Consider the following 25,377-nt stretch of genomic DNA (forward strand, 5'->3'; position numbering starts at 1 on the left):
TACATCTCTCATAGAAAATTGACTAGAGCCACTTATAAACCAAATCCTTAGCAACCTTTTTATTAGCAGTAGTCTCTTCATCAGACCTCAATAAACTCACAACAACCTTTCCAAGACCAACTTTCTTCACCTGCTCTGAACTATGTTCCACTAAATCGATTTCAAAATCAGTCAATATTTCCAGTATCTCAGTTTGAATACGCACGTCGGGTAGGCTTCCATCAGGTAAAAGTTGAATCCAATTCTTTAAAATATTCAGCACTCCATGATCTATCATCTTCAGTTGAAGCTATCTCTCCGAAAAAACCAGTGCAAGGGCAACTTTATAAACATTATATACGAAGAATGAACTCCGAAGTAAACAAAATACACCGAGGGCCAATGTAAACAGTCAATTTCGCCGTCTGTTGGTTTTTGAACGTCTTTTAGCGTTAACTGTTGAAGATTGCTGCAATGGGACTAGTAACACTGTTCCTCCTCTAATGTCATCAGAATCATTCATCTTATCAAGTGTTCTTTGAGCTTCAACATAGACCGTAAGATCTCTAATCTGCACTATTAACATGAGACTCTAAAATAAAACACAGTTCTAACTAAATAAGTACGTGAAGAAGTCTAGAGGTGGTTACAAATATACTATACCTGTTCTTCCAAATCCACTATGTGCTCATCCTTCAATCTGAGTGTCGATCTTTCCCTGAAAGAAGAAACATAAGTTGAATTTTGGCGCAGTTGAAAAACAGCCATGGCCATACTCAAACTTCTATGATGGAGTCTCAACTGTCAAACATTGACACGCTCAAACAGCAAAGGTAAACCAAGTTCAATGCACAAGGTAGTTATGACCATTCATTGAGTGGCTACGATTATTAGTGAGAAATTACATTTTAGTAGAAATTGGTGGATACATATCGAAAATATCATTATCAGCTACCTGAAATTCCATATATAGCACCAATATTCTCCAAATATTGGATAGTTCGGGCCATATTTCCAATACAGAAAAGTGTAGAACACATTTACATCACTAGAAATTATTTAAGTTACCAAAAATTTGTACTAAAGAATACTCCACACTTTCCGATATAGCTAGACATTCAGCTATGAAGTTAGTCCCATGACCTACATGTCTGCACACAATAGCTCGGAACTCACAGTTCTTATTTCGGAAACAAGCACCATAACCCGGGGGCTAGGGTTACCCAATAATGAATTTCAGACTATACCAAGAAGCTCCTCCTGCAAACAAAACTCCACCCATCGAACCGAAGGATTTTTTACAGTTTCGTTTGGAACTCCAGGAGCAACAAGATGCTAAAACACCTTTAACCACACTGCAACTTAAGGCCTTAATCATGGTACGTTCTGCCAATTCTAATTGCTATCAATTTTGTAAACTTCTATTGCTATGATTTTGAGCTTTCTACCTTAATGATGTAATACAGGACATTGTTGTGGGTGGTACGGACACGACATCAACAACCTTAGAGTGGGCGATAACGGAGGTGATGCAACATCCGGAAGTAATGAAAAAAGCTCAAGCAAAACTGGAAGAGGTAGTAGGAATGAACAACATGGTAGAAGACTCACCCGACACATGCCAAGGATAGTGAGTCGGCTCATGAGGTTCCTGATTTCAAATGCCCAAATCCATTGAGGCAAAGACCAAGAGTTCCAGCCTGCAGAGGGACATTGAGGTTCTCAAAGTTGAACTACTCACATTTATTTCCAAGTATGGGCAGGAATGCTTAATTATGCCTATGAGAAAGCAACTCCACTTACATGGAAGAATAGATATCGAAAAGGCAATTACACGCATAGGCGGATTCAGAAAGATAGCATCGGAATTACACACATGAGAACTTTCCTATTTTTTAGGAATTATAAGAGTCCAACTTAGATTAGATACATACTAATAATAAAATTACTCCTAGACATAAATCCAAGCAAATTTAGAAATAGATTACAAATCAAATTAGAAAACCTTATCTAGAGAAAAAAACACAATCGCCCCATATATAAAAGGGATTAAGGAGAAGTAGTATCTTATAACTTTTGTGACCTCCGACTTATTTCATCTCCAATATCTAGCAGCCATATTCTTATCTATTATTGATTGTCTGATAAAAGGTATGTTTTCTCTCTACTATTCTCTAACCTATTACGATACTGATTAAAAAAATCATAAGAAAAGTCAAGGGGATACAAGTATATAGATAGTAGATTGCATCCACAATCATCTTTTATATCATTGTTAGTTCCTTATGTGTAATAAAATATCAGATCTTATTTAATGTTCCTGTTTTGAATACTTGGAATTCTCTACACATGCACCAAGTGCAATTGCATGCACAGTTCTTTGGTTATTGTTCTCATACTTATTATCTATCAGATTGAACAACTACTTTCATATTATTAGGTCTGAAATTGCAAATATTAATTTTTATTAATATGTTATTGAAGTATGAACTCACAGTTATTATAAGAGAACACTGAAAATCTCAACTTCAGTACTTTACCAAGATATATGTAGATCTCGTGTACTATCAAACAACAAATCAGCAGAAGGGTGCTTGTGAGTTCTCTAACCTTTCAGCTATAACAACAAGGGATCCCTCTCAAGACACCTGCGGATTTGAGATCGTGGTCGATCTTGGCAAGGATGAGAAGCCTCCAAGTCCAGGAAGATTGTCGACATCTGCAGCTGGGCGACTATCCTTGGTTAATTCTTTAGTACAAATCTTGCAAAATATAATGGGCTTGAAGCCCAAGTTAAGATCACTAACTAGATTTGGGACCTTAGGCCCGATAGTACAAATAGAAATTTCTAAACACAATCCGTGATCTAACTTACTTTCCAATTTTAGATAGTAGATGAAGTTAGAATCATACAAACACTGAATTTCTAATCACGCAGAAAAGCCTAATTAATTTACATAAATAAACCTATATATGTAGAAATTTATAATCATTCTGCCTTTCTCATTGCATAAACTAAAGTGTATTGATCAAGAGCATACGCATAGTAAACAAACGGTTAAGGTAAACAATTCTTCTTATCTTCTTCAAAATTGTTTACCTATATAGCAAATAATTCAATTTAATCCAAATATCTATTCTTATGAGTTTCATATATTTAATTATGTTTTCCTATATACAAAATTATATTGCAGGGTCATGGAAACAAAAATTACAACTTATGAAAAAATAAGTTGCTAAAGGAAATTCTAGAAGCAGAACTTGATGTTCAACAAGATCCGGTGTACAACACAAAAATAGAGAACGGACGATTCATCAACAGTGTAACAGTACATGTACCAAAACACATATTCTTTAACAATGAAGACGTCATAGTTAAAGAATTCTTTGGAAGCCCTGCATATTCTATAGAAAAGGCACACGATTCGGCTGCTTTTAATGCTATCAAATTTATAAAAGATGAACGTGAAATAGAAATTGAAGACTTCAATTTCAAAGAACTCTTGAAGAAAAGAAAACAAGTTGAAGAAAAACAAATTCAGCTAGACACCATCAAAATCGTTATGCTAGATTGTATGATTGAAGAAAAAGGAAACAAAGACAAGATCTTTGAGCTCAAGGAAATAATTAAAGAGATGAAGGAAAATGAGAAAATTAGTTGCAAAGATATTAGCAACAAAGACAAGAAAAAGGATTTGAAAATAAAGAAAAGGAAAGCATCACAATAAATACTGCTTCTCATTTATGAAAATTTGTCACTATTGAATCCGTCTTTAATTTGTGGTTTAAATTTCATATATGATTAACAATTATGTTTAGTGATAATCTTTTCAACTATATATGCTTTAATTTTATTTCTAGCTTGATTTCCAAGACCATTTTGTCATGTATGCCTGGAAAATGGGGTTGCATTAGGCCTTGCTGGGGGGTTCATTTATTTTGTTTATTTGAGTGCTAGGTAGGTATTCCACCTTCAGAGGCAGGTGCCCAAGGTAAACACCGAGAACAGCCATCAAGTCTTTACAACTGTTTTAATGATGACAAAATTACAAAAATAGCTAACTACTCATGAGTCATGATCATAAGTAGAATTGTAAATTAACAAAAAGGGGACAAAACATATGTACGAACCACACCATATCTACCAAAACATGTCAATCTGTCAGAAGCACTAGGCAGCAAGTGTGACTCTGAAGAGTACTAGTTGTCCTAGCCAATCCGTATATATAGTGGAACAGAGACACACTCTTTATTATTTGTGTTATACATTACTTTGAAATTTGACCCGAGTATCTGCAGCTAACATTCACATTTGTCAAACACGTTCGCATTGATGTGTAGTAAGTTTACTGAGTATTGGTCACAATCACAATATTGCTCGATCAAAACAAATACTACAATCAGGAGTTATTGGTTCAATCTCTTGCAATTCTACCAACATTATCATAAAACTTACAATTCACATTCGAAAGAGGGAACTTCACGTATCTTATTATTAAGTGATAAGGAACTCTGAATAACTCAATTCAAGAATAATTAATTTTAGTATGTTATAAATATTATGTAATAAATAAATAAATAATAAAATAATGATGAAATTTTAGGAGAATAATAATAATAATAATGAGCAAAAATAATTTTTAAATTCTATTTCAAAAAGTATAATATTGTATCGAGGTCGGGCGTATGCCCGGGTCCAAAAACTAGTAAAAGCTCTAATAACAAAACTCTATAAGAGGGAAACTTTGAAAATAAAATAAAATAACATATTTTAGAAAAGAAAAAAGAAATAAATTGGTATTCTTCATGCACTCTACGCCAGCATATCATAAGGTATGACAACATATAAAATAAATTATCCAAACATTATGACACAGCAAGACACCAGCAGTATATTAGGTCACTTTTTTTTTCTTGCAGAATTCATGCAAAACAATTGTTGAGAATCGAGAGTAATATGAGTAAGAAATAATTAAAACTTAAAGACAAGGAAGACAAGTATGAACCTTTTCCTCTCGAGGTTGTTAGAGCTCCCTAAAAACGCTCGCTGATAAAATTAATTAATTAATTAATTAAATAATAACTAAATCCTAATTGAAACAATTTCCATGTCTAACTTATTCTCCATCTCCAAAATCCATGGAAACAAGTACTTGTCCGTAACAAACATTCTGACAAAAGATTTCAACCAACAGTAATGTTAATAGTACTCAAAACTCACAAGCGTACAAAACCATTTACTGTCCTAATTTTCCTTTCCAGTTGCCTCCAAAGTCATCTCCTGAAGATTTAGCAGCAAGTCATCCGAATTCAAGAACACACGGCTCTTAGAATTTGCAATTATCTGTGCTATTTCCCTCGCGGCTTCTATCGTCCTTATAGCAATAAATGCTGGATTGTTTGAGATAGCTTGGCCTATCAACTGAGCACTCTTGGCCTCACCCTGGAAATTAAAGACAAATAATGAGCAGTTCATTACAAGTAAAAAAAAAAAACTCACTCAAGACCATAACCTAATTCTCAGATTAGGATTTTGCTCACCTGTGCTCTGATAACAGCAGCCCTTTTGTCTTGCTCTGCTTTCTCTACAACAAACTTGGCCATTTCTGCTTCTTGTGCAGCAATCTGCTTGCCTTCAATTGCAGCGGTAAATTCTTTCCCGAAAGTTAGATTTGTAATGGACACATCATCAAGTGCAATATTAAAATGTGCCGCTCTGTCTGTCAATATTCTTCTTATTTCCCTACTGACAGCCTACACACATCAACAATAGAGTCAACTTGATAAAAGCTCTATCAATAACTTTGAATTTTAAATACTAAAAAGCCAGAAACCTACTTCTCTCTGAGTAATAAGCTGGCTGGCATTGTATTGTGCTACCACAGCTTTCAAAGTTTCGTGGACTATCGAAGGCAAGACTCTTTCATTGTAGTTTTCTCCTAGAGTCCTATAAATTGTAGGCAACTGATCTGGCTCGGGTCGTGTAAGAACTCGAAGCCCGATTTTCACCTACTCACGAAAAGTACACAAAAAAACTATTAGGCTATCTGGCTAAGCAAGAACAAGATTCCAAAACAGACAATAGACAATTTTGTAAGACTATAGAATCGACAAGAAGCCACAAGAGATTATTTATAAGACTAGCATATTATCAAGACTCTGTTTTGTCACGGCATTCTGGATGACAGAGCACAAGTGCATAGAAATACAGGAAGTCTGCTATAGATGCAATACGCTTCTTCATCACATATATACCACTTGTATCATATCATGGACTTCATATCTTCATCACAAAATACAAAAAACAGTCTGATTTATATACCTTAAGTTAGACTTAGACTGTAGAATGGAAGACTTCAAAAAGAACATGAATGGAGGAAAAAAGATCGTTATTTAAGAGAAGAATTGGAACATCAATAAAAAAGGTGTTCGCATAGAAAAACTGAAACCAGATTAACTATAGATTGTTGGACTCAAATCTGACTAGTCACTTGTCTTACATGGCTGAGCACAAAAAAAAAGAAACAAAACTATAAAATCATACATCCAAGTTAGTGCACTAAACAAATCAGCATAATTGTCAATTCGTCAATGAAAAATGCAATATATTATATTTGCTGGATGTTTACAGAAACTCAAGCTGGTGTGATCAAAGAAGCTGAACACATAAGCACTAGATGGGGGGATATTGCGACAGAACCGGATGAGGTTCCCTTTGTTCAAGTCTGCAGCAAGAAGAACATGAAGTCATCAGGAAGGGGAAGAGATGGCCATTTCACTCCTACTACTACTAGGGCTCAAAATCAGGTGCAAGTACCGCCTCCATCCCGTTATCAATGAAAGTCTTTTATTGGAACATTAGGGGTGTAAAAAACAATAAAAGCTTGGCTAGACTCAAAGATTTACTTAGTAAACTTGATGCTGATATTTTGTGCTTGGCCGAACCTTTGGTCAAAGTAACAGATAACATGGTTAACTTGCTAGGTCTACAACATTTTGATTCTCGTATTATTCATAATGATAGGCCTAATAAACTGGCAAATCTCTGGATCCTATGGAGAAGAGGTATTACAGTTACAATAGAAGAAATTTCTTCTCAGCAAATTTCTATTTGGATAAATGACTGCTTGATTACTTTTGTGCATGCGAGATGCCTTGCAAGACACAGAAAGGATCTCTGAGATGAACTTATTGATCTTTACACGGACAAACCTTGGCTGGTACTGGGAGATTTCAACATCATTCTTAGAACAAATGAGAAAAAAGGAAGAAGGCCGCCTAATAGGGTAGCAATGAATTAGTTTTACTCTGCAGTCAATTCTGGTCAGCTTATGGAGTGTCAAAGTTCGGGAATAAAATACACTTGGTGTAATAATCAACACGGAAGCAAAAGAGTACTATGCAAACTGGATAGAGTTTTCATGAATGAAGCATGGAATGATGCTTTTGCAGGTTGGAAGTACAAGGTGCCCTACAGGCTGGGGTCAGACCACTCCCCTCTTCTTTGTCAAAATTTTGTTATTCCTAAGCCTCATAATGCTCCGTTTAGATTCTGCAAGGTGTGGACTACTCATGAAGGTTTTCTGGACTTTGTTAAAGATAACTGGCAGCAAGAGATCATTGGTACACCTATTTTGAGATTAACACATAAGTTGAGAAAACTCAAAGGTGCTTTGAAAATATGGAACAGGGACATTTTTGGGTTGAATGATGCCAATATACTTAAAGTTCAGGAGGAGTTGACTTCTGCGCAGCTCATTTTTTATGACAGCCCCGAGGATCCTCAGATGGATGACAAGGTTAAAGCAAAAGAAAACCAGTTGCAACAAGCACTTCTTAATAAGGACTCATTGCTCAGGGGAAAAAGTAAAATCTCTTGGTGGACAGAAGGTGAGAGATGTACTGCATTCTTTCATAGAACTTGCAAACTGAAGATGGAGAAAGCTCACATTTCAGAAATCCAAAATGAAAATGGAGATTTGATTGTTAGACAAGAAGAAATCCAGAAGCATTTGGTAGAACATTATGAAGCAAAATTTCAAAGCCAGAATGTCAACATTAATGAGAAGCTCTTTAACTTAGTCCCTACGACGGTGACACATGACGACAACACTATGATATGCACTATGCCTACTGCACTCGAGACACAAGAAGTGGTCTTCTCCATGAAAACTAAAAGCTCACCGGGACCAGATGGCTTTCAAGGTCACTTCTTCCATACGTGTTGGCCGATTATTAAATATATTGTCTGCAAGGCAGTGAGATCCTTTTTCAGAGAAGCTCATATGCCGCATGGAGTTAATACAAACTTCATTGCCCTGATTCCGAAGGAGAAGAATGCTAGGAAAGCATCTCATTACAGGCCTATCCGTATGGGAAACTTTTTTGTCAAGATCTTATCCAAGATTATGCAGAAAAGGTTGAACACAATAGTTCACAAACTAGTTTCGAAGGAGCAAGCGGGTTTCATTAAAGGTAGATCTGTCCAGGCAAATATTGGGATGGCGTCTGAAATGATAAATGACATGAAAAAAGTAAAGTATGGTGGTTCTCTGAGCGTGAAGGTGGACATTTCCCAGGCTTATGACACCTTAAGCTGGGAGTTCCTAGAAACGGTTATGACGAAAAAAGGTTTCTGTGACACTTGGTGTACAAGTCAGGGCTCATGGCCATTATCAAAAGTGCAAGGCTTTCTATTCTTATTAATGGAGGTCCGTGTGGTTACATATCTGTTGGAAGAGGAGTGAGACAGGGAGACCCCCTGTCTCCACTTTTGTTTGCACTAGCTGAGTACACATTAAGTAGAGGCATCAACTATCTCAGAGATATGGGTTTTACAAAGCCATTGGCGGTCGCCAAAGGCTTCCCAGGTCCCTCTCACTTACTCTTTGCAGATGACATATTCATATTTCTAAAAGGAGACATCAATGGTGTGAAAGCATTGTCCCAATTCTTGGACTCTTATCAAGAATCAGCGGGCCAAGCAATGAACAAAAGCAAGAGTAGAGTCTTCATCGGCGGGTTTCCAAATGACAGACAGATAAGAATCAAAGAGATATTGGAAGTGCAAGTCAGACAATTCCCGGACAAGTATCTTGGTGTCCCTCTATTCCAAGGTAGAGTAACTAAAGTCCACACAAATACTTTGCTTGATAAGATCAAATCCATAATAACTGCATGGAGAGGTAGACTTCTATACTTTCAAGGTAGATGTGCTCTAGTGAAATCTGTGTTGTGTAGTATACCAGTTTACAACATGAGTATATACAAGTGGCCTTGCAGTATGATTAAGCAATGTGAAACCATCTTGAGAAACTTTCTCTGGACTGGCAACCCAGCAACTAGAAAAGGGATCACAGTAGCATAGAACAAAGTATGTAAGCCATTTGGTGAGGGGGGGTTGGGCATAAGAAGAATGAGAGAGATTAACCTTGTGCTTCTCATGAAACTCGCCTGGCACATTCTAACGGGAAGTGATGACTTTGCAAACTATATGAGATGCAAGTACTTTACAAGAGATGGAGATCCCGTTCAATACTATGTTCCTTCTTCCATTTGGAGTGGCATAAGATGGGCTTATGATGAAGTTATTGCAAGATCGCAATGGAATATAGGGGATGGCAGCGAGATCGATTTGTGGAGAGATAAATGGGCAGGACCTCACTCGGTGAAGCAAGCATGAACTTAACTGCAAGACAACTCAAGGGATGTAGAGCCAGACTAAGTGCATTGATTGTAAATGGCGAATGGAGAATTCCCGCAAGTGTGCAACAAATTCTTCAAAGTGCAAACATCAATGTCAACCAGCTACTGGAAATCGATGCTGAAAGTGGAGATGAAAGAGTATTGTAACCTGATATAAAAGGTCGATTCACTGTGAATTCAGCTCAAGAGCAGATCCGGATCAAGTGAGCAAAAGTTGAATGGAGCAAGCTGGTATGGAAACCTTACATTCACCCTAGAGTTTCTGCCATTGCATGGAAGCTATGCCATAATAATGCAGCCACTGACTCAGGAGTTCAAAAAAGAGGTATTCATCTTACCTCTAGGTGCTACTGCTGCAACAAGAACTCTGAGGACTTGAAACATCTACTTTGACGTTGTGACGTTGCGAGGAGTTGTTGGACTTAGGCAGCGGATAAGTTCAATTTTCATGCGAACTTCTTTTCCCTGAACCAGGCAAAAAGAAAGAGCTCTAATAGTAGTCCCATTGTTAAACACCTATGGCATGCTGCCATTCTTGGATGCATATATGACGGTACTTTAGAAGCACAGAAATAGATTGGTGTTCGATAACAAGAGCAACAGTGCTGAATTCTGTCACAAGGAAATATCAAACATCATCCAACAAACTGGGGTCTTGTCGAAGGCCCAAATATGGTCAGAATATGATAATGAGATTCTAAGTAAATGGAGAATACCTGCAAGACATATTAGACATCAGGTGGTAAGACGATGCACTTGGGAATTGCCTGAACGCAACACCATCAAAATTAATTGTGATGGAGCAGCAAAAGGTAACCCGGGGAATGCTGGCCTTGGAGTTGTCTATAGAAATAGTAGTGGTGACTTTATGTTGGTAATGTGGAGGAAGTTGGGAATCAACACCAACTACTTAGCTGAATGTCTGACCATACTTGAGGGTATAGAATGTGCAGTACAAAGGGGGTGGTGCAAATTATGGGTTGAATCTGACTCGGAAGCCGCCATAGCTGCATTTGGAACTGGGAACCTACCATGGTACTTGCGGAACAGATGGAACGTTTGCAAGAGAAAACTTTTGAACCTGAAAATCACATCTACGTGGAGGGGAGCGAACTTATCGGCTGATCAGGTGGCAAACCATGCAATAACCATGACTGACAATAGGACCTTTGTACATTAAGGCAAGCCCATGTGGTTGTCCAAGTGGGAGGTCCCTAGTCTGAATTACCTTAGATTTGCACACTAGAGTGGGAAATGTCTCAGGCCTCCCTAGTTTCCATTGTACTTTTTCTTTTTCCCTTGTACATTTCCATGTAACTTCTTTCTCATTTTAATACAAAATCTTGCTCACTTAGTAAAAAAAAATGATGTTTACAGATGAATTGAAATAGTTCACAATCTTTTGCATTTTCATCGAAATGGACCAAAACTTGTGGACAAAACTTCTTGCCTGATGCATATTTGCTACATACTACAAATAATGAATGCAACTTATGAACTTTTACAAGGAGTTAAAAATCATGAAAAAACTGTCCATAAGCACGCATTAAAACTTCATGAAACACAGACACATGAATATGAGTTTCATATTGATGTGTTTATTGAATCACAAACTATTCAACCTCGTAATTTTTTCCTTCCACTTTACTCGAAAAATGCATAAATCCATTCTGGCTGCATTGAAGGGCGGCCAGATGCAATTTGAAAGGCAACAACTTAAGATAATCAACCACAAACTGCAGTTTCAGTGATGTAATATTTTCCCAGACAAGCCCTTTGAATGATTCTTAAGCAAAAAATAAATAATAGAAGTAAATGACAGAATACATCAAAAATCAAACACATGCAATAATTGGTCCACTTACAGTTACAAGAACGATAGATCGCCTTATATATCAAAATAAAATAGAAAAACACGGAGATAGAAGAGAGGGCACATTAACAAATATTAGCATAAATACATGCAAAACTACACCAATTTATTAAAGACAGTAACAATTAAAACTCCAAAAAACAATGTGGAAAAGTAAGCATACAATTTTCTACATTTACTTGAAATATTAAGTAACCATACAATTTTCTACATTTTCTTCTGCAGATTCAAAGATTAACCAGGAAATCCAATATAAATATTTACCATTTGGAGATCCCGACTTCCTGAGGTACTTTCCACAAGATGGGGCTTTGCACGAACATCATAAATTATAGGCCTATCAAACCATGGAACCATCAGATGTGTTCCCTCGGGATAAACCTATCAAAGGGCGTTGATGAGTACACAACTTGAAAAGAACAAACTACAACCGTGTCACATATATATCAAAGATTCCAGCGTAAATATATACACTATATAACTACACCTTTCTTTCTTCTTATCCAGTTATGAGTTATCCTAATCACTTGGGTCTCATGTCTACCTACATAATTAACTAATTAAGTCTTTGATTGCCACTACTCATTTCAGATAATCCAAACGATAAAGCATAAAAGCACTCTTAGAATTTATCAAAGTCTAACTTCATTATCTACGTAATATCCCATCCTTTTTACTCGTACCACACCACCCCCATTTCACAGATACACTACTATCATCATGTTATATATCTCCCTAGGCGTCGATGAAATATCCCCATTTTGCCAAATACTCCAAAATAATGTAAAGAGATACTTTCAAACTATTAAACTAACAAACCCCTTCATGGAAAACCATAAAAATCTCTATTCCATTATTCCATTTCACCAATTACTCTAAAATCATGCAAATATATTTACACAAGCAAAAAACCATTAAAAAAAAATACACCCAAGATTGAAAAAGTGAAATTAAGTAAGAAAAGAACCTTGTCTTTAATACCAGTAAGACGATTAAACACAATACCACGACAACCACCTTCAACATTGTATAAACTATTTGAAGCAGCATAAAGACCAATACCACCTATGACTCCAAGCTTAAGTAAAGCTGACATGGAATTTCCACCACCTGGTACTTTTGGTACTTTTACATTGTTCAAGTTCATTTTTTAAATTTTTTTTGGTTTCAGAGTGAAAATAGCGGTAGGGTTTTTTTTTGAAGGTTTTAGGCTTTGTTTATTTTTGGTTATTGCTTGCCGTTCAAGTATGAACTGAAACGTGGCAGGTTCGCACGTGTCGGTTCCATAACCCAAGTTTTATTTTTTACACTTATCACAAACCCGGCCCGTTTATAAAATCAACTATTGTTCTTGCCCTCAGTGCACCCAGTTCTCTATGAATCACAACAACCATTGAAGTCTTAGCCATTGGGTTGTTCAGATGTCATTTTTATTTTTCCGCGCATAGCAAACAGCCAAACGTTTAACATATTGCATTATACGACTGGTGAAGTGTCCATTCTACACTGAAAAGGCATGTACATGTACATACGTTCTATATCGTTGGAATTTTCCTATTCTTAACAACAACTTACGCCATGGAATTAATTGCGCCATTTCACTTGATCAGGTAGTTAAGGAGATGGAGATGATCCATGCAAATGCAAGGGCAATCACATTTAGCAAATTAACCCTCTTGTATTGGATCTCGTGACAGTTTAGGCGCCTTCTCTAGGTGGTAGCATCAAATGTATATTTGCTACCACCATTCGGAATTTCGGACAAAACCATCTCTAGGTGGCTCTAGGTGGCAGCAAATCCGGTCTGTTTGGTCGTCCGTATTTGCATATTTGCGGATGCAACGTGGTACTCTCACTGTTGCTCGACATTATTGGGAGTGTCGTGTGGATTACTTTTTGATTTTTTTCAATGGTATGTGCAACAGTGGGAGTGTCGCACGGATTTTTTTTTGACTTTTTTCAACTGTATGTGCGGTAGTGGTAATGTCGCAAGTTGTAGGTTCTACCCCAAATTTGCGACTGTGTTTTGCATACACTTAAAGTTGGTCATTGTTTGCGGATGCTTGTCTCAAATCTAGTCTTAAACATGATACTTGATACCTCCCCTACCTAGAGATGCTCTTAGCCCTAAAAAAAATAAAAAAAATGGAATGGTAACAAAACCTTATCTACTTGATGCACTGCTAGTGGAAAATCTTTATTAACTTCATTATTGATTTGACCCTCAACAATTCGTCAATTCCACTTGAAACGTTGAGTTCATCAAGTTTGTTTATAGAACTAGTTCAGTATATATATATATAGTAAAGAAAAAAAGATCCACCAGTTAGACCTGTGGACAGGGATTGCTCACAGTTTCAAACATAAACTGTAAAACGTAGGAAAGACATATACACCTAACGCCACTTTTTGTTGCATTGAGAGACCATAAATTGTATGCGCTCTCAAGCTGTTGAATGCACTGTCTGTAGGCCTTGATCTGGGGAGTAATTGAGTTTGTTGATTTTCAATTTGGTTTGCGGCGAACTAAATGTGTACAAGGTCAATAGTCTTATGAAAGTAGTATCAAGAAGTCCAATAAGGTTGACTGGGCCTGAAGCTGATTGGGCTTCAACATGAGTAGCAATAAAGAGGAGAAATGGTGTTAGAGCTAAGAAAATGAGAGCTGATGGTGAAGAAGAGACCATTGCTGTGGTGATTGTCTGGAGAGGGACTGGTGGAGATTCATCACTTAAGATGTACGGGTAAGCTCAAGCGATTGGCCGGAAGGAGCTGCCTATATGGAGTTGAATTAGCAAATTAATTAATAATATCAAGGTCCCTATTATATATATAATTTCGATAATCAAAAAGGTCCCTATTATAAATATACTACATAATTGCTAAACTTGATGCTAATAATATAATAGTACATTTTGTTCATTAGTGAAAGTGGCATGTGGCCATAGCCCATAGGTATTTCTATTTTATTTATTTAGGTGCAAGATGCAGAAATGATGGATCTAACATTTCAGATATGTAACTAATGAAAAAGCTATTTTGTTGGATCTGATTGATATATATAGCATAAACTAAGAGCTGTACTAAAAATGCGAACGTCACTGCAGGTTTCTAAGCTGCCTTGCAATTCCTTGCCAGGAGCTTTAATTTGGAGGTAAAACAAAATGCACCAATATTTCCAGGTAGCCAACAGTAACATTGGAGGAAGAATATAGTAAATTTGTGAAAATTTAAGAATGCATCTCTAGATCCTAGTCTTAAAGTTATATGAAGATTTTGTTGGAAATTTATTTAGGGAAAACCTGCAATGACTGTACATCAGAACTGCCAATTAACCAAGCTGATGAGCATGGCAACTTATAGGCTTTACATGTTTTGAAACTCAAATACCAAGTCACAATCTGCAAAGAATCAATGAAGCCCAAAAACAATACAAAACAATGAATGTAGGTATATATGTCAAACTCCTATTAGGCCTAGGCCTAGGGAGAAGAACAACAATGCCAACCATTTTACGCAGATCAGAGAAGACCCATGCAAATAGAACCAATCACAACCAGCAAACCACTTAACCCAACATTCCTCCCTATCGAACTACTGGAATCCGTGTCCTTGGCTGTTGATGGCCCTGCATTTGCTACCGGAGACTTGTTGGATTTGTCGGCTGGGGCTGCAGCAGGTGGTGAAGCCTTAGGCGCCTTAGGCCCAAAAAGATCCGCAGGTAACAAAACCTTATCTACCTGATACACTGCCAATGGAAAATCTTTATTAAGCGCATTATTGATCTGAGTCTCAACCATGCCACTTGAAACATTAACTTGGTTTGCAGAACTGGTGAAGTTAAGACCAAATTGTCCACCATCTTCACCAGTTGCTTGAGTCCTAACAGGATTGCTTACAGTCTCAAACATAGCCAGGGTATAGAACTTCGGCAAAACATGGTACAAAACTAGCTCCACTTGTTCTTGCACTGAGAGACCATTAAGTGCACCAGCTTTCAAATTGTTGAATGCATTATCTGTAGGTGCTAATACTGTTAAACCTTGATCTGATGAATTGATTTGATTTTGAATTTGGTTTGAAACTTGTGTTGAGGCCAATAGTCTTATGAATGTGGTGTACTGGCCATCTTTATCTAGTATTCCTGTAAGGTTCGCTGGGCCTGGTGGTGCTGGGGCTGGAGCTTTTTGGGCTTGAACTTGAGAAGTGGTTAAGAAAATAAATGGTGTAAGAGCTAAGAGAATGAGAGCCAATGGTGAAGAAGAAGATGCCATTGTTCTGAACTTGTGATGAGTGTTTGGAGTGGAAGTGGGGGGATTTATCATTTATGGGATAAGATGTGGGGATGCAACAAGTTGGAATGAGCTGTCTATGGTGTTGAATCTTGACAAAGATTATGAGCAACTAACAATAATATAAATACAAAGTTCCTGAACTTTGTGCAAATATAATACCATGTAATTTGGAAATTAAATCATATTATGAATCTGAGCATGTGGCCATAGGTGTTTCTATTTGATTTTCTACTATCTGAAGTTCAAATTATTTAACCTGAACTACCTTACAGTCTGACACTTCCATGCTAACCACCATAATCAGTGGTTGATCATCATTTAATGGACTCAACTTAACTGGTCTCCAATAAAGACAAATTTGGATCCTGCGAAGAACTTGAATCTAGCGGTTGGACGTCGGTAATCATAATTATATATGCTTGGTGAAGTGCAAAGGTAAATCACTAATCAGTATTCAAGAGTATGAAGATATATACAAATAATTAAAGAACTCCAGAGAGCATCAGAAACTCATTTTCAGCATTATGTATCAACATACCAAATCACAGATTATATATATAGTTAATTACCTATTTAATATCAACATCAGTTGATGCCCAGGCCACAGCATTAGTTGTTGTAATAATATAATAAGTTGAACAAAAACTCGACAATGGGTCACTGTGCTTAGTTGGTTTCCTCGTGGTTGGCAGCCTGGCAACATGTAATGCCTGTGATATGTTTTCTTACCAAAAAGAATAAAATACATTTGAGCAGTGTGGAGTAGAAGAAAAATGATGGGGTTTCTAGATCACACCTCCACACACGCATATCTTAAAGTCTTGAACCACGGCGTGCTTCATAATCATATATATCATTGCACCAAATAATTTGCAATTAGTTCGTTTTCAAATAATTGTTACAACGCCTGATTGATTAGTTTTAACTAATCATAAAGTTTTTACCAAAAAAAACAAATCATAAAAGTTGAAAAGGACTTTCATATGGGCTTTGGCCCATCAAACACTTTCCCTCCAAAATAAAAACTAGACAAACCCTAAAAATTTGATCATGGCAACAACATCAGCTACAAGAATCAGAAATGCAGCAACCACTCTTTACGATGACAATCAATCACTCATTACAGTAAACCCCTAACTCTAATTTCATTTTCTCTCTCTTGTAATATTTTTAGTATTTAAAAATGTAATCTTTATTTGTTTTTTTCAGGAAATCAGAAAATTTATGTCTACAATGAAAGGGATTGCAGTAGATTTAGAAAAAGAAAACCAGCATGAAATGGTAATTATAAATTTGAGACATTTTTTTTAAATTTCGAAATTTCGAAAAGCTCGATTTTTAATGTTTTGTTTATATGTAGGTGAAGGGGTTGGAAAATGGGGTGGTTGAATTATTAGGAGTTTCTGATGAGTGTACTTATTTATCATCAGCTATTGATTCTGTTAAAAATAATTACCAGCCTACTGATGAGGTACATTTTTTTTTACTGTGTGAATAGTAATTGTTTTAATTTATGACTTTATGTTGAGGTTTGGTGATTTGGGGTTGATTGAATAGGCGACGGATTTCGAGAAGTTATTTGAGGAGGAGATTGCGAAGATAAAGGCTGGTTCAAATTCTGTTACGCCACAGAAACGTCCGTTTTTACGGCAGTTCAAGGAAGCTATATGGGTAATATATCTAATATTAACATTTTTTGTTGGCATGATGGCTTATTAGTATGTTCGATTTTATAGTTTCTCTATATTGTGTTGGTTAGAACTTAGAAGTGTTACTTACTCGCAATTTGCAAAGAACACTCACGTCTTGTAAGTTACTACACAGTACACACCTTGCCATATTTATCAATGCAGACTTATTGCAAAAAACAGTGTTGTGCTTTTGACCAAAGTCTACATGCTTACAGCATAATATGGCATGTTTTTAAAATTATGCTTATTTTCATCAGAATTGATGTAAATAAGGCCATCTAAACAAAACTAAAAGAACAAAAGTATGGCTTAAGGTTTGGTAGCAGTCTAGATTGAGTTCAATTGTGTCAACAGATTTTAGTAGAAGTCAGAGAGTTTATGCCTTGAGAATAGAAGAGTTCTGATGGTGAAAGTAAAACAGACATGAATGCTTAGCTGCACAAAGTTGGTGCAGGTGTGAGGAAGTGGGTCTTTTAAGAACCAGCTACATTAGGAATCGTCAAGGAAGTTATATATGGCATGTTTTGTAAAGAGATGGGTAGATAGGAAAAGATACAAGAACTATATAGCTACACTAATATTTGATGTACATAAACAAGTGGTCAAGTTGTATATTCCCCTTCTTTCTATCTTAATAATAATGCACTTTTTTAGCATCCAAAAATTCAAGTACTAAAGTAAAAGCTTCTTGTAGTCCATTCTATAAGAGGATAGAAGTGCATCTAGATTCTTGCATGATGAAAGATGTTTACGTTCTTGTCACGTGCAACCTCCAAAGTTGTTATGTTGTCCTGTTTATGCATTTTGAGAAATCGGTGTTGGAGGAAGTGATGAGGGTAAGGAATATGGGGATTTGGGGAATTCGTGGAGCTGCTGATGTTGCTTATGGACCACCATGAGGCAGTGTATTGTTTAATTTCTGAGCAGCTAATGTGTCATCTATACGATTGTGATCTTGAGGATGAGCATCCCAATCTTTGTAAATTGTTTTATGCTCTTTGGCTGTTTGTATAGAGTGACAATCTTAGATTGTAATGAACATATATTAACTTCTCTGACTATCAGAGCATATTTCCCAGTCTGCTTTGTGGGCCAACAAACTATAGTTTAACAATTTGGAAGAAATATGTTTACAACCATCAATAACACTTATGTTTTGTTCCACCGTACAAATCTAACCAAGAGACTGGCACTCATTGTTGTTTTACTACTCCCAACTTGAGGTACTGAAACTGCACTCATTATTTTTTTTTCCCGAATATGCATTGCAAGATCTTCGAGAGCACTTTTGAAAAACAAACGACCTTATCAAGATGACTCTAGCTAAAATATGTTATGCTTTTTTTAGTGGTGAAAGAAATAGAGAACTTCCCAGGTTCGAAATAGGGACCTTTAGTTACATGAAATTCACTAGATGGGACTCTCTCTCTCTCTCTCTCGTATTCTTGTCAACGTTGGAACAAAAGCTTTCTTGTGGTATTGGATGCTTACTTCATCTCAAAGGAAGGACTACTCCTTTAAAGATCTTCTCCTTGACTGGCCTAGGATTATCATGGGACTGAGATAACTGCTCTTTGCTCTTGTTTTTCGCTAGTTGGGAGGGTGCTCTTTAATATGTTTATGTAGGGATTTCCGACTTGTATTCATTTAGCCTTTGTGCTTGTTATGGTTCTCCCTCAAGTATTTGTACCTCCTTGAATGTTTATGCACACTTACTCTATAAATTTTAATTTTTAAAAGAAAAATTCCTGAGGATAAACTCCATGATACGCTATTGTCTTTACTTGATAGAGTTGACTTTATTTTACGTTTTTATTGGTACAAATGTTAACCACTGAAGTACTAAACTGGGAATTGATCCTTTAATATATTATCATGTTGAGGCTCATTGAGGTGTCATAATAACTTAGATATTTATAGTTGACTAGTCACTTACTCAGCCTAGCCTACCCCACCCCGATATCCTCAATTTCTCTTTCAGTGGCGTATGCATCAGCAAAAAAGAGGCTGTCCTGTACTGTTGATTTCTATGTTCTTTTATCTTGTTGGTTGTATATACTCGTTGTACATGGTGATCTCATCATATTTGGGTTTACAAATGCTACAATCAAGTAATGGGATTATATGGACACTCGCCAAATATGTTGGGTAATGTTTGATGTCTTGTTGATACTAATCTTTTTGTTACTTTCTACAGAATGTTCATCATGCAGGACAACTAATGCCAGGTGACGAGCAAGAAGACATCGTAATGACTAGTACTGAGAGCACCCTTTTGAACGTCACGTGCCCATTAAGTGGAAAACCTGTTATTAATTTACAAGATCCAGTGAGAAGGTACACACGTCTCATTCTATTTCTGTTTTATATAAGAAATGAATATGTAGCTCGGTAATAAGTTGCATCCTCTGTTTGTATTTGTGATTCTTCTGTACATACTATCATTGCAACACGATAATGCACACACACAAATAGAGAAGTGCATTACTAGACAGAGAAAGAGAAAATAATAGAGTTGATACAGTATAGATAGATATGTCACTGCTGTTTCTCAGCAAGAGAAAAGATAGAGAGATGAATACTTACCGAAATTAAAACAAAATTAAAGAACTTACAATTAGGGAATGCAAGATAAAGATGGTCGAGTCTACTGATTAACACTGTCCTTAGGCAAAATATTGTCCCGTACGGTTCTTGCGACAATTTGTCTCCCAGGACACAACAATGTACCGTGTAGAAGAAGTGCTTTTCAATCTACATGTCTGTCGAACCAAAATTATGCTTGTACTCCCACAGTCGTGAGTGTCAATTGCTGTCTGCTATAGATGCAATTTGTGAGTGCCTCAAATGCATAGGCGATGTTGGGTTTATAGTTGTTAGTCAAGACTCAAGACTCAGACTCAAGACACTCCAACATGTGTGAAGCCTATTGGAAATTATTTTGGTGCTCTTTTGAAAAGGCTTGAAAACCTTTTGATATGGCATCATGTCTGTTAAGACATTAACTTCAATGGACATCACAACCTTTCAAAGCATTGTGTCTCTTAGAGACACTCTCAAACAGACACCAATCTTCTTTAAAGCGTCACACATTTGTATGATTCACGGCTGCACAAACAGTTACATAACTACCTAGTAACTACCTAGTAAATGGCTTATACAAGAGCGACGCATACAGTTTCAGTTTTTCCATTCAAATATGCAACAGTAAATAAGTTTTTGCTTTACTGTGCATGTAAAAGCAAGCCTTTTGTGTGCAAGTTTCTAACACATCAGACCAACATGGGGAATCATAAGAACTGACGCTTCCAAGATTTTCAGATTACGTATTGTGAGTGATAGGGCAAACTCAATCATACTCTGCTGCCACTTTTAACTACAAATATATGGATGCCAAGATGCCATCAACTGCTAATTGGATGTATGCCAATTGAAGTTGGCCTCCACAAAATGACTTTAGATGGACATCTATGCCAAGATGTGACTCAATTCTAACTCTCTCGGAGCCTAAAGTTTAACACAACCAATTCAGTTTTTTCTCTCTTATGATTAATACCGCAAAGACTGAAACAAAGCACTGTAACGCAAATTCGAAATTTCATATAGATTGCTGTGAGGTGCCTAGTTGTCCTTGGGTAGAAGGCGCCACTACTAAAATGTAATACAGATTATGCAATTTTGTATCAAAGTTTTGCAGCTGGATATTTCCTGCATGGTTTTGTTGAAATTATATCATGATCTACCCCCATGTCATCATCTACTGGTGGTGCCTTTTGCAAATGCATAATCTAGGCACAACATTGTTTTCAACATAGTCAACCTAGAGTTAGTACAATCTTTGCTATTTATCAGATCCGCCATCATGTCATTGTTGTTACAGTTGAAAAGACAGGTTCTTATTTTCTGTTTGAAGCATGACAAGTATATATATGTATACACTTGTGCTTATATTTCCATGTGGAATGTAGGGCCATAGGAGCAAGCAAGTTAGTTTACTTGTAATCACTACTGGAATAATATCCTTAAATGTACTGTATTACTGTATTAATCTTAAGCGGAAAGCTTTTTATTTTTGGTGATGCAGCTTGGATTGCAAGCACATTTATGCGAAGAAGGAAGTGATGCACTTCATAAAAACCAAAAAACCAATCCCTCTATGTCCTGTAGCAGGTATTTGAGGTTCCTTCTGGTGGTAACTATGATTCCCTTCCTAGTCTCAGCCTGACGTATGGTTTCTTTCCTAGGTTGCCCCAAGATACTGCAGGCAGGGAAAGTTGTATGTGACCCTCTCTTGCTCATTGAGATTGATGAAGCTCGCACAACGAGTAATCAAAATACACAACCTGCTGTGATAGAAGATATCACTGAGCAAGATTGAAGCAGACAACCACTTATCATTCGTAGAGATTTTGTAGATTCAACTCCAGAGCTTTGTGTAACACTTATCTTAATCTTGAGCTTTCTAACTCATCATGGATGAAAAGATTTTCCTTTATATATCAAATGCATGGAAAACTTGCATTTCCACAGGAACTTATAATGAAAATGTAACCAAACACACCTTATCTCGGTTGTGATCATTCATTTGGTTAATCTCCCAGCATCACTGGAGCTTTTGGTGTACCATGCATGTCCTTACTCTTTCTTGAACACATTTTAGTCATTAATTATTTAAATTGCCTGTGCTTATTTTTAGGCTTGTGAGGTAAAATGTTTGTTTCACTTTCGTAAACCACGGTAAATGGAGTAGAATGTAGTCTGATCTTGTGATCTATATTCTGGACTGAGTCGCTTTGAAATGACCTGTTTTGTGTTACTGTTCATTAGACGCTTAAACATGAACTTCTACCTGATGCTCAGCATCTCCTTGCCCTGCTAACTACTATTCCCCAAAATCAGAATCAAAATTCTTATACCACCTTAGCAGCATGGTGTTTAGCTAACACACGAAACCAGAGAATACGATGGGTTTTTGCCTTTCTTTTTGGCTAAAGATATATAGGTTTTTGCCTATTCAACAACATAGCAGTATGAGTGACTTTCCTTTTCCATAAGTCTAAACTCAATATCAAAAAGTGTTGATCATTGATTATGATGTTCACCGCGGCAACGTAACTCAAGAAGAGTAAAAAGTGTTTTACAGTAACTCGAAGGGTGAAATTGAAGATTGTTTGTCTCAGTTCGATGTCTGAATCAACATTCACTTCGTGTTTGTAAAGAGTGGGGAAGTTTAAGATGGTCTAAGGATGAAAGGTACCCTTTTGTAAAGAGTGGGGAAGTTTAAGATGGTCTAAGGATGAAAGGTACCCTTTTTTAAATGTCAGTTTCAATTATTTTTTCTTTTTATTTAGCTCAGTTGTCTCAAAATGACAAATCCATTGCCTGTCCAAACAAGAGTTTAATACCCTATTCACATATATATATTTATGTGTTTATCCTCTATCCATCGACTTGTATTCTTTTTTCTCCTATCTAGCACTTATATGTATTCATTCATAACAAAGAGAATGGTTATATGAACCCATCTTATAGTGACTCCAAAGTTACTCCACTCCTAAAAATTGAATTACAATATGAATTAAGGACTACAAAAAATCATCTCAATTGAATATGTTTAATTTTGTCAAAAGTTGTTATGAAATTTTTTTCAAAAAATATAGGTAGCTGGATAATTTCATAATATTTTAAACGATTTTTTATGAAGTTGTACACTTTCAAATGAATTGATTTTTTGTGAGGATAATCTCTATTGTATGGAGAACATCTCCACCAAAAATTAACTTCTAATTCATTGTATTTTATGGTGGAGTAACTTTAGAGTCAATTTTGGAGTTCATATAACAAATGGTTTCTTTTGTGCTTCTATGCCACGTGGAACATGTTTACATTTTTTATCTTGTGCTCTCCTAGGAGATAGATAGGTGGCATCTAGTTTTTTTTTTATGAAAGATAAAATTCGATTTTCTTGGACGTGTAATAAAAGTTCCTTGCAACAAAAAACATAAAAAGGCATATTTAATTTGGAAAGTTTTTATTTAAGTTTACAAATAATTATATCTTTTAAAATAGAGATTTTCTTCAACACGCAAATCCAGGTCTTTCTCATATTTGATATTTACATTACAAGATATCAATAGTGGAGATATTGTCATATTTTTAATCTCGTAATGTAAAATTATTGTCAAGTCTTACTCATGCTATGACATATAGTAGGAAATTTAAATGTGAGTCTTCTGGGGAATATTTGAAAGCCTGCACAAAAACTGAACATCAAAAAGAGCTTCTTCAACTGTATTGAGAAGTTTTTGAGGAAGTAAAGTGTAAAAGTGCAAAATATAAACTTGATTGTAATCTTTGAGTTTATCATCTTGTAGTGAAGGTTAAATTACTGACGCATTTTAAAAGGGCAAACATGAAGTATCAAGTAATTGAACCATAACAAACCAACTTATTCAGATTTTCCGAAATTCATAGGGGCCTAATGTTAGTTTAAGAAGAAGATATGGCAAAAGAACTTGATTATTTAATGATGTCTCTAGTTCTTATAACCAAATACAAACTAACTGCTTAATATGGGAAATAATTGAACGTAGTGGACCACTATACAAACAACTACTAGGACTCAGTTACATAACACAAAACAACTCGCAACTTAACTAAGACACGTAGCATAACAATACTTATTCAAATTCCTAACATTCCCTCCCTTAAGTTGAATTGTGTTACTAACAATCAGCTTAGAAAGATACAGCACTATAACACCCCGTCTTTTATTTTTTATTTTCCTATAATAATAATAATAATAATAATAATAATAATAATAATGATAATGGGTTAAACTAATTATATGATAACTATTAGTTAAGGATAAAAGTCCCGTAAGTAAATAGATAAGTTTTATCCTTGTTTTTCGGTGAGATTTTTAAAACTAAAAGGGAGATTCTCACGTGGAGTTTTTTGGGGGAGAAACACAGAAAAACTTTTATACAAAAAAAAAAAAAAAAAGGTTTTTAGAAGAAAAGGTTTTTATACTGAAAGAAGAAAAGGAAGATTTTTCTGGTAGCTGGTTGATAGTCGGAGCGCGCTAAAGGTGAGTAGATATTTTAAGGTTTTTAGATTTCTCATTTATTGTAGATTTTATGATACGAGGAAAAAGAAAATATATGATTTTTTTTATTGTTCAGACTGTTCTATTCAGTGATGTATTCTATTTAGTGATAACTGTGTTTATATGCGCGTTTATGGTTTGAAGAAAACTCTGTCTCCGGTTGTCTCCGGAAACCTTGTCCCGACTCTTGATAACAAGCGAGTGCTCAAACGATTTCAGGCCTAATGTAAATAGAGTAGTAGGTCAATGAATATATTATTGGTAGTTGCAAGTTGGTGGAAGCTTATGCGGTTCATGGCAGCTAAAGCCCCACCAATAGAATCGTCTGTAAACTTTTGAACTGGGATATATTTTTGGTTTATTCATGATGCTGGGTGGTTGTTGTGAAGTGTTGGGCATGCAATTGATGTTTGGTTTGGGTGATTGAGTGTTGGAGAGGAGTGGGGTTGTTCAAGCTCTGTTGAAGCTCTGTAAATGCAGTAATGGAGGCGCGAACTCGAATTTGTACTGTGTAATTGTGTTGTTTGTTTGGTGGATTAGGCCATGGTTCTAATATGGAATTGTGTTAGTGATTGGAAGGTTGATTTCGTAGTGAGTTGGGGCTGTTGAAGCTCCGGAGTCGGATCGATTTTCATCATAGGATTGGAAATCGTGTTTTGTGGTATCATTGGGTAGGGGTTTTTACAGGAAACCAAACCGCTGGGGTGGTGGTGGTGAATTAGTGGA

General features: G+C 36.2%; 3 protein-coding genes across 3 annotated transcripts; 1 reads left to right on the top strand and 2 right to left on the bottom strand.

The window, feature by feature from the left end:
• Positions 1-5,033: 5,033 nt before the first annotated feature.
• Positions 5,034-12,719, bottom strand: LOC147476651 (prohibitin-1, mitochondrial-like). Its single transcript, XM_086584353.1, has 5 exons — positions 12,525-12,719; positions 11,822-11,938; positions 5,818-5,988; positions 5,521-5,733; positions 5,034-5,422 (listed from the first exon to the last, which is right to left on the bottom strand). Exons 1-5 carry the CDS (start codon positions 12,702-12,704, stop codon positions 5,225-5,227), a joined length of 879 nt encoding a protein of 292 aa, XP_086440479.1. The 5' UTR covers positions 12,705-12,719; the 3' UTR covers positions 5,034-5,224.
• Positions 12,720-14,820: 2,101 nt separating this feature from the next.
• FLA13 (FASCICLIN-like arabinogalactan protein 13 precursor) lies at positions 14,821-15,908 on the bottom strand. Its single transcript, XM_086583450.1, has one exon. It carries the CDS (start codon positions 15,880-15,882, stop codon positions 15,079-15,081), a length of 804 nt encoding a protein of 267 aa, XP_086439576.1. The 5' UTR covers positions 15,883-15,908; the 3' UTR covers positions 14,821-15,078.
• A 694-nt stretch (positions 15,909-16,602) lies between these two features.
• Positions 16,603-22,166, top strand: HPY2 (RING/U-box superfamily protein). The gene is made up of 7 exons (XM_086582475.1): positions 16,603-16,977; positions 17,062-17,133; positions 17,213-17,323; positions 17,410-17,523; positions 19,741-19,880; positions 21,628-21,713; positions 21,788-22,166. The coding sequence occupies exons 1-7, from the start codon at positions 16,903-16,905 to the stop codon at positions 21,919-21,921; spliced, it is 732 nt and encodes a 243-aa protein (XP_086438601.1). The 5' UTR covers positions 16,603-16,902; the 3' UTR covers positions 21,922-22,166.
• Positions 22,167-25,377: the final 3,211 nt, after the last annotated feature.

Source organism: Coptis chinensis, chromosome 9, assembly GCF_015680905.1.
Source record: "Coptis chinensis isolate HL-2020 chromosome 9, ASM1568090v1, whole genome shotgun sequence".
In the NCBI taxonomy this organism is placed as follows: Eukaryota; Viridiplantae; Streptophyta; class Magnoliopsida; order Ranunculales; family Ranunculaceae; genus Coptis; species Coptis chinensis.